The 9,986-nt window shown below is 33.1% G+C and overlaps 1 protein-coding gene across 1 annotated transcript; it reads right to left on the bottom strand.

The window, feature by feature from the left end:
• Positions 1-6,117: 6,117 nt before the first annotated feature.
• Positions 6,118-9,564, bottom strand: LOC111881163 (LRR receptor-like serine/threonine-protein kinase IOS1). The gene is made up of 9 exons (XM_023877559.3): positions 9,396-9,564; positions 8,778-9,294; positions 7,921-8,399; positions 7,701-7,833; positions 7,544-7,612; positions 7,369-7,440; positions 7,160-7,231; positions 6,908-7,086; positions 6,118-6,730 (listed from the first exon to the last, which is right to left on the bottom strand). Exons 1-9 carry the CDS (start codon positions 9,460-9,462, stop codon positions 6,585-6,587), a joined length of 1,734 nt encoding a protein of 577 aa, XP_023733327.1. The 5' UTR covers positions 9,463-9,564; the 3' UTR covers positions 6,118-6,584.
• Positions 9,565-9,986: the final 422 nt, after the last annotated feature.

The following is a 9,986-nucleotide window of genomic DNA, read 5'->3' as shown; positions in this document are numbered from 1 at the left end:
CCAAAATCACATCATCATTAGACACCACTTGGAGGTATAAAGTTCTGAACTTGGTGAAGTTATACTTAGAGCTTGTTTTGGGGTTAATTTTATGTTCGTTTGTACCAAATTTGGTGATTCATAAGCATGAAATGTTCTAGACCCATTAAGTCGTCCTTTTAGACCTTTGGGGAGGTTTTAAGTCATAAAAATGGGGTCTTGGTGGTCAGTTTTGCTTCATGCATGCTTTGGAGGGTCTTAATGCTTTAAGGTGTTGATTTTTTGTGTCTTAAGCACTTTATGGACATGCATAGCCATAAAGTTGGAAACTTTATGGCTCTTGAGGACACATTAGCCTTGGATCTGACTTGGGATGTGAAAAGTGGTGTATTAAGCTGTTAATGGAAAAAGGGATGAACAAGGTGCGTACGCTGGGCGTACCAGATGGTACGCTGTGCGTATGCAGTCAACGCCCCATATATTGGTCAATCACCGAGTATGCCCCACGTATAGAGGAGTAGGCCCAACATACTCGGCTGGGTCGATTCGGCCGGGTTGGCTCGACTGGGTGTTGACTTTGACTGGACTTTGACCAAGTTTGACCTAAGGGTATTTTAGGAATTTTGGATTGTGTTTGAGAATTGGTCATTTGGTTGGATTAGTGACGGTTAGAGCTAAAATTTCGGAGTCGGAGCCTTGTCAGCTATTGTTCAGACTGTAAGGTGAGTTTTCCTCACTGTACTTACAGGTCGAAGGCACCAAGGCTGGCCCTTTGGATTAGATATCCTTTGAGATGATAATATATGATTATGTGATAGAGACTATTAGTTCGGTATATTGGTATATATAAGATGTTAGCATGCAGTGGTATATGTAGTTATGCTTGTCATCCTGTTATATGATTATATGATTATCTTTTATTAGATATTTTTTATTTTTTATATACATGTTGACATGGTATGGTAGGGTTAAAACTGTACTGATTTGTATTGTAAGTCAACTGACCGGGGCATTCCAACTGGAAGGTTGTGGGCCGGGGAATTCTAACCGAAAGGTTGTGGGTCGGGGGTGATCCAACCCATAAGGTTGTGGACCCGTTATGTATTGGGCATTCCAATCGAAAGGTTGTAGGTTGGGGCATTCCAACTGTAAGGTTGTGGTTCGGGGGTAATCCAACCCGTGAGGTTATGGATCCGTTATCTGTTTGGTTATGTGTTGTGTGGTGGTACTTTGGGGAACTCACTAAGCTTTGGCTTACAGTTTTATTTTACTATTTCAGGTACTTCTGATGATCACGGGAAGAAGAATGTGTGACCGTACACATCTTCAGTTTTATGGCTTTGTAATTTTGGGATATTCTGATATGGATAAATAATTTGGAAACAATGATTTTATAAACATTTGACTATGGGTTGGTTAATTTAAAAGTTTACATTTTTTGTGATTTTTAGGGATGTTACATTAAGGGGGTGGTACGCCTAGCGTAATCATGAAAAGATCTTTCGGCCTTAGGTCTTTATGGGTTTGGGCCATTGTTGGGCCTTAGGTATTTATGAGTTTGGCCGATGGTTAGATGGGTCAAATAAGAGAAGGGTAAAATGGTCTTTTACCATTAGCATGTTAGATTATAATTTGGACCTTTTTATGGGTGATTATCTTGATTATTTATTAGGTTTAATTTGGATATGTCCAGCGTGAGGAGCTATTGTAGCAGCATCCTGAGAGTGTGGTTTATCTATCTTTAGACTGATGTGAGTTTCCTCATTGTACTTGTGGGTCGAAGGCACCAATGCCAGCCCACTGGATTAGTGATCTTTGTGACACTTACTGATATGTATGTATGTGCTTGTTGTCTTTGTGACTCCTGATAGTATGACTGTATACTTAGCTATAGGGGTGAAACAGACCCGTACCTATTGATAAATACTAAAGGAGTCGGAAGCGACTCAGGGAGTCGGAAGGGGAAGGGACTCAGGGGTGAAATAGAACCGTTACATTTTTCAGTATGATATGTATGATATGTGGTATTTGGGGAACTCACTATTCTTTGTCCTTATGGTTTAAGTTTATATTTCAAGTATTTCCAGTTTAAATGGGAAGGGCCCGACCTGATTACAGCGCATCCACCTGTGTTTTCGTAATTTTTATGATTTTGGGATTTGTACTCTAATAACTATTTTCACATTAGCATACTTTGATGGTTTGATTTGATGATTTGATGGCGTTTGGTTGATTTAAAAATGACATTTTTACTTATGATTTTTGGGATGTTACAAAGGGTATTGTGGTATAGATGGCCGATGGGAATCGATTTAATGTTAAAGAACACTATCGAGAGTGTCAGTTGGAGAATTATTATACGAGTTGAGAGACGTTGTGGAAAATCCCGATGATTTCGATGGCCAACTAAGATTCCCTCATAATGTTGAGCATGTACTTTTGTTATAGTTTGTAAAAATAGTTTGGAATTGAAATTTGGCACTTAAATGTATAATTGTCAATGAGGGGGATTTTTTCATTTTGAGAATTATGTGAGCGAATTTCCCTAATACGATAAACATGTGTGAGGTTGGATGTAATATCCGATTTTCAGGTATAGTTCTACGATTTAATTGGAATTAATAAGTTTTTGGGATTTACTCTAGGTAACGACTCGACTTAAATGTGATGACGTAACAAGTTCATGGCATGATGGGCCTGATTGGTGAAACCTTAGAAGCCTCGGGATTTGGGCCTATTAAAATGTACAATTCCTTAGGATTTAGTGATTTGTCAGCCTCCACCTGTAGAGAACATTCTCTCTCCAAACCCTAGCCTCTTTGTTGTTTGTGAGCTAATTTTCTTTCCTTGGTGGGATTTTAAAGAAGAAGGTGGTGTTTTTGCTGCAATCAAGGAAGATCCAGCCAAACTCCTTCATTATAATCATCCTCTGAACCTTGGGAAAGTATAAAGATTCAACATTTATGCTCATTTCTTACTAAATCTAGGTTTTTGGTGGCTTGGAGGTCACTTTTGTCCTTTTATATTCATGTTCTCGGAATTTGAGGAACTCCAAAACCTTGTATGGTGATGTTCTAGATTTTGGACTTTCATTTTGGGAGAAAAAAACATGTATATGGCCATGCACTTGATTTTAGCACTTTTTATGGGGTTTTGGACTTAGGGTTTAGATTTTGTTAGTTTTTAAGCATTTCTTATGGATAAAGTTGGAAACTTGACTTAAATGTTAAGTCCTTGTTAAGGGAAGTTATTAAGCCAGGACCGCTATGCGACCAAATTCATGGCTTGCGATGTGATTTTGTGGCATTCACGACTATTTTGTCGCCTAATGGTCACGGTGCGACAAGGAGCTAGTTGTGGCGTGATGACCGTTGACTTTTTGACCAGTTTGACTTTTGGTCAAACCTATTGGGATATGAGCTAAATTTGTTGGCTATGCTTAATTTGAAGTCGATCAAATGCAATATAAATACACAGTTTGGGTTTATTGGTCCTGTGTGCTGTAAATTTGTTCGAAGTGAACATAAGATGTGTGCTATTTGTTATGCTTGATTTTTTGTTATTTTAAAATACCATATCCATGATTTGTTATGTAAAAAATCTTGAAAGGTAGTATGTTGTGTGCTATTTGTTATGCTTGATTTATTGTTATTTTAAAAATACCATATCCATGATCATAGAATTTATGTTATTTATTATGAAAAAAATCTTGAAAGCTAGTATGTATGTATGTATGTTTCTCGAGACAACATAAAGGTAATATGACCATTTTCATAATTTATCATAGTCAATTAGAGATACAATCAAACAACATGATTTCAGTCACATGTGAACTCAATCAATAGTTCTAACTCAATCATCAACTATCAAACGGCCATTGACTATTTAATTTGCATGAAATAACAAGTTTTTCACTAATGGTCCATGTACTTTTTTTCAATTGTCAACATCTACCCCAAACCCATTTCCATTAGTTTGTTGGTACTTTCTAATTTTGGCAAAATACCCCCACTTTATTTTTAGTTAATTTATTTTGCAATTGCATTTTTTCTTTTGATAATTTTCACCATATAACAATTTAATTTTCTAATAAACCCCTCTAACTTATTGATGGGTTTTGAGGCTCCTTAAACAACATTTAAAGGACAACGAAACAACAATTTTTGATCCTCAATAGGCCCAAAAACCGGATCTATGAACAACTTATCTAATGCAACTTTAATATACAAGAAATCATACCTTTTAGGGTTTGTCAATACCCTCGTAGATCCTTGATTGTTTGATGATAGCTAACAGTCCAACGTAGAACTCCTATTTCGTATTCACACCCAAGGCACTCAGATCAGCAACTTCCGGTAACAACCAATCCATCTAAAACCTTGAACGAGGAGCCAAAAAAAAACATGTAGCTATCAGAAACAGCGCCGCCACGTCGTTGCAATGAAGCCACCACGACGTGGGAATTGGGATTTGGTGGTTTTGGGAATGAAAGAGAGGCAGCTGAATTTCTCATAGGGTTTTGAGAAAACTCATCACTAAAATTCGTCCATATGCCTCTTTTTTTTATATAGGGAATGATATAAAACCCTAAAAGAGAACTGTCTAGTCACCTAATAATTATCCATATACATGGTAATTATCTGACTGCTCAAATTATCTTATTTTATCCTCTAGAATATTCAAGAACTTGTTGATTTTATTTAACTAATTAAAGACTATTAATTAATTAACAAATCAAGTCTCTACAATATTCTCATATCATTTATTGCTTATTTCTGTGATTACGTGTAACCTAAAATGACCATACTATTAGTAGTAATATTACAAATTGTTGTGATTGTGTTGTAACAATAGACACCATTCAACATCATATATATATATATATATATATATATATATATATATATATATATATATATATATATATATATATATATATATATATATATATATATGTTAATTAAAAAGTAAATAATTTAGATATCTTTCTATTAATCTAAACTTTAATTAATCTCTTTTAGTTTATTTAAACACCAATTAAACTTTATTTTTGATTAATTTGAATAGTAATTAAATCCCTATATATTTAAAATTTCAATCTTAGGAAATTTAATTATTCAAAAGTTAATTATTATTCATTTTATTGAATATTTAGTCTTTATAAATGCCTAAACTCCTTACTTCTAATTACGGGTGTTACATAAAGACATGAGGATTGGATGTGTTTGTTGCATTAAAATATACAAGGTATGTTTGGACCAATATGTTATTCATGATGCGATGCTAACACGAATTATATGAAATAAAGTTGAAATAGTCGTAATTATAAGGTATAAAGTATCGTAGTGGCCCGATTAATGATTAGGCTAGTATGTATAATAGTCCGATGAGGAACCATAAGAGTCTGGTTGCTCAACATAACTATGTTATGCTAAAGTTACATGTCTGTATAGTGGAACAAGTTGCAAATTTTAATTAAGAAGTCAATGACAACTTTGATTGATGTCAGACCGACAATGAATCATAACATATCGGAGGGACACAAAATTAAAGTGTTTTTTTTTTTTGGAAATTGAGACAACTAACCTCTATAAATGAGTCTTTTAAAGAAAATAACCACTTTTTATTTGTTAATTTTTTTTCCAGTTTTTGAAAAGTGACAATTTTCTGTTAAATGTCTCATTTTGGACCACTTTTCATTTTTTTTCAAAGAAAACACCATTCCGAAATGTTCCATTCTAGGTTTGATCTTTAAATTCAGAAATTATTTTTTGTTTTTTACTCTTTTTTTTTTTTTTGAAAATGTATCCTCATTTATGTCAAAAATGTTCATTGTAAGTGTTTAATGTCATCGTTTTTCAATAAAATCTATGATTTTATCTAATATAATATATAATATACATTTACTATATTTGTTTAACTTTTTTATAAAACTTAAGTAAATTTTTTTTTTCTGAAATCCGAAATTTTAGTCTTGAATCCGGAATTTAGTTCGGAATCCGGAATACCGTTCCAGAATCAGTCAAAAAAAGTGTTTTTTCTTGGTCCGGAATGCCCATTCCCGACAAAATGGTTAATTTTGCTAATTTTTTGGTAATTTTGTTCAAATTAATATAAAAAAGTGGTTAGATTATTCGATTTCTTTTTTTTTGATAGGCGATTGACTCTAATAAGAAGAATTACTAGGGAGGTTCTTGATTAAAGAGAATGATCGATATGTAGATTGATAATGTAGGTCCAAAAATGATTCCTAAATCTCTAATACTATGTTAGCACCGTATATGGTATTTGATAGTGAGAAGAACAATAATCGATGTGGCCAAAAGGTTGAAGTCGTTGTTCATATTCTATTGAAGAAGAAATGCGAACAACGTAATTTACAATACAATACAATATGTATATATTAACCTAGCTAATTAGGACTAAATATGAAAACTATCTCTAAGTACAAATAATTACAAAGAGAACCTAGAAGTATACAAGAATACCCGAAACAAACACTAACACACAACTGATTCCAAAAAATAAAACAATCATTTTACTAAGAATGGTTTTTCAGATATGATAAGTCTCATTGTGGTTCACATTTTTTCTCAACTATTATATTAACCTTCAGCGAGTAATGGCGTAGGTGAAGCATAAAACCGTTCTTCCTTGTTTCCCCTAAACCCATTGGCACCTTCATCATCAACGTTACCATCGGGCATAGTTCCTCGTGTAGTACTTGGACCATTTATACTACGACTATCACCTGAAATATTCATTACTAAAATTAATCATGACTATAAAATTGCATATATTAAGACGCGAGATATGTAAAGATGCACAATAAACAACAAAGTAAATAATTGTCGATCACACAAAAGTGATCCAATTTAAGACGCCACAAAAGGACCATTATAAACAAATTGGTGTATCAATAATCCACCTGTATGTGGTATACGTCTATTATGCCTTATGACCAAAAAGCCCATGATAGCTGCAACAATGAAGAATACTGGAATAGTAATTCCGAGTATTACTGGTAATTTGCTAGTTTTCTTTTTATTTTTGTTGTTCCCGGGGCAAGACTTATCATTCGTACATAACAGAGGATTTTCTGTAAGTCTGTGGAATAATTGACAGAAAAAATATATTAAAAAAGATTAAGAGAAAATAAGAATTCATTAAAAAAACTTACGAAAGATTTAAATTGGAATTTATTGTTAGTGATCTTGGGACGAATCCACTAAACTGATTATCTGCCAAATACCTGAAAAAGGTGAATTCATTAAAAATTAAAAATGTTATTCTTGAAAGTAGAAAATAAAAAAATGTTTTTCTCTTTAAGTATTAGAGGTTACTACAATTTTATATACAAAACCACAAAAAATTGGAAATAAAACTCACAGCTGCTTGAGATTTGGCAAGTTGCCAATAAAATCAGGAATTGGACCGGTCAAGCTATTATTATGAAAGTCTCTACATAATAAAAAGTAAAAGTAATTCAATAAACATTTGGTAATAAATAATTAAAAATTGAAAACAATTATCTATTTTTTTTCTAATTAATTTCTAAACTCACATCATCTCAAGAGCATCCATTTTGCTAAAGTCTGAAAGTGGCCCAGAGAGGTTGAAACCACTAAGATTTCTACAAAAAATAAATAAATTAGAACACTTCAAATTGAAATAATAAAAAAACAATTATATCCAAACATTCAAAGAGATGTAAAGTTTACAATGATGTCACACGAGGTGTGGCATCATCGTTGCAATTTATCCATTCCCATGAATATGGGACAGGAAGACAAGGATCTCCTCCCCATTCTTGCAAAACGCCAAATGCTTTTTGGAGAGAAACTAAACCTTCAACTGTGAAAAAAGAAAATAAGAACATATGTCATATAAAATGAAAGTTAAAATTTAGAAAAAATGTTATATATATATTAGAAAATGTACCATCATTGTCGTTGGTTCCATTAGTTAGGGCATCACTAATCGAGTAAACCTCTGCGGCATTTATAAGAGGGGGAAGTGTGGCTCCGATAGGGTCTAGTGAGAAGTTAGTGTTTGGGGTCACTGTAATATTACTTATGAAATAAACAGTCACATTTCCGAAAGGAGGTATTATCGCAAGTGAGAAAGGTGACCCATTTTCTAAAACCCTAAAAGATCGTATATTTGTAGAATTGACTTCTTGAATCTCTGAGAAATACCAATTTATGTAGAGAGGATAACGAATGGGGTAATCAATGGTAGGTAATCCTAGGGTTATCATTTGACTTGTGTTTGGTACCATGATTGCATGCTTTAGGACCTCTTGAGGAGGATTATTGGGCACACCAACATTGATCACAGATGCATCTGATTTCATATTGAGTAGTCCATTACCACCAGGTGAGGGAAGCCATATTCGATCATAAGAGTCTGCTGGAAACCTTAAAATAAACAATAGTTCGCATAGTTTAGTTCATGATGCTAAAATATGATAAATGACAACACATTATCAAAAGTTGGCTTCAAACGGAAGGTATAGCCACATTTCAATGGAAGTATTGTTCAAATAACAATTTACAAAAGATATCTATATTTCTTAAATGATTTATAACCATCATATATTAACTAGACTAGACAACATATTGTTCAAATAACAATTTACAGGGAAACAAACTAACGTCTTAGGCCACCTTATATTTGTTTGTCCATTATTGATTTATTTCAACATTTCTATCGTATAACTATTAAAAAATGTTTTACATATTTAAATATTTCCAAAATAAATGAAAACACAAGTTGGAAATAATATAGTTGCATACCTTATAGTTTCATTTGTAGCATAAGCAACCCTCGCATTCATGAACAACGCGTAATTTGTGTCGACGTATCTGTTAACTTGTGAGTCGACACTACGTACTTCAAGAGCCGATATAAATGGAAAATTGTTGGGCCTCGTTTGCGCCACACATACACTAATAGCTTTCCTTTTCACAACATAAATAGCTTCGTATATTTTTACTTGAGAAGTATTTACAGTTATCCAAAAGTTCCCATCAAAATGCAGATCAAATATCGGAGGATTTGACTTTTGGTCATAATTCCCATAGTTGAAACTTGCACGAACCAAAACTTTTCCTCCTTCTTCTGCTTCTATAGAATAGCAGTTCTTTTTACGGGTGGTGAAAACCCTTAAGGTGTCCATAACATGAGATACCGAGTAGTTTGATTGCACAACGTGTGTAACACCATTCGATATTAAGTCAACATCTCCTTTCCAAACTATCGAGTTTTCATCTGTGAAAGAATCTGAAGCTCCACAATCGATGCTCACAAACACTACAAATATTATCAATCTCAAAAATCCCGCATTACAAATAAGTTATAATGACAAATTAAATACCATATACTTCAAATCAGTTTGATGAGAGTAAGCTTACCGTTGCTCAAGACTGAGATACTACATAGAGATAAGAGAAGAATTAGAAGCCATAAATGGTCGGCCATGGAGGAGGGAGAGGATGTTCGGAGGAGGAAGGAAGGTGATGAAATGGGAACTTATGCTCTGAATTGTTTGGTGAATCGAAGTTGGGGATTCCAAAAAAAAAAAATAAACTTTTTGTTATGTCCAAGTTGTAATAAAAGATTTGATCGAGTACCCGTTGACCCATGACATTTGTGATATATATTTTAATTTTAATTTCAAATCATTTATAGGCAACTGAGTCGACTTGGTTTATATTTGGTAAATATGAGTAAGTAATTAATCAATTAAGTTTACATGAAAATGGATCAAATAGTTTGAATTGATTCGAAGTCAAATACATGAAATCTTTTATATAATCTTGGTTTAACCTATTATTCATTATAAAAATATATACGTTTTAGTTTTTATCATCATATCCAACCCGTTAATTATTAGTAAAATAAAAATTTAAACAATTTTTTATGTAAATCAACCACCTTTGAATCAATCAATTTTAAGTAATGCTAAAAAACGACATTTATTGACTCTATGCTAATCTTTATCT

Source organism: Lactuca sativa, chromosome 9 (assembly GCF_002870075.4).
Source record: "Lactuca sativa cultivar Salinas chromosome 9, Lsat_Salinas_v11, whole genome shotgun sequence".
Classification (NCBI taxonomy): domain Eukaryota; kingdom Viridiplantae; phylum Streptophyta; class Magnoliopsida; order Asterales; family Asteraceae; genus Lactuca; species Lactuca sativa.
This window is presented reverse-complemented; position numbering and strand designations above follow the sequence as displayed.

What these genes read in the sequence shown, in the direction of transcription:
- LOC111881163 (XM_023877559.3), bottom strand. Translation starts at nt 9,462, where the DNA reads ATGGCCGACCATTTATGGCTTCTAATTCTTCTCTTATCTCTATGTAGT. An exon ending in TATCTCAGTCTTGAGCAACG is followed by an intron (nt 9,295 to 9,395) that starts GTAAGCTTACTC and finishes TAATATTTGTAG; the next exon opens with TGTTTGTGAGCATCGATTGT. An exon ending in TTGCCAAATCTCAAGCAGCT is followed by an intron (nt 7,232 to 7,368) that starts GTGAGTTTTATT and finishes CACCTTTTTCAG; the next exon opens with GTATTTGGCAGATAATCAGT.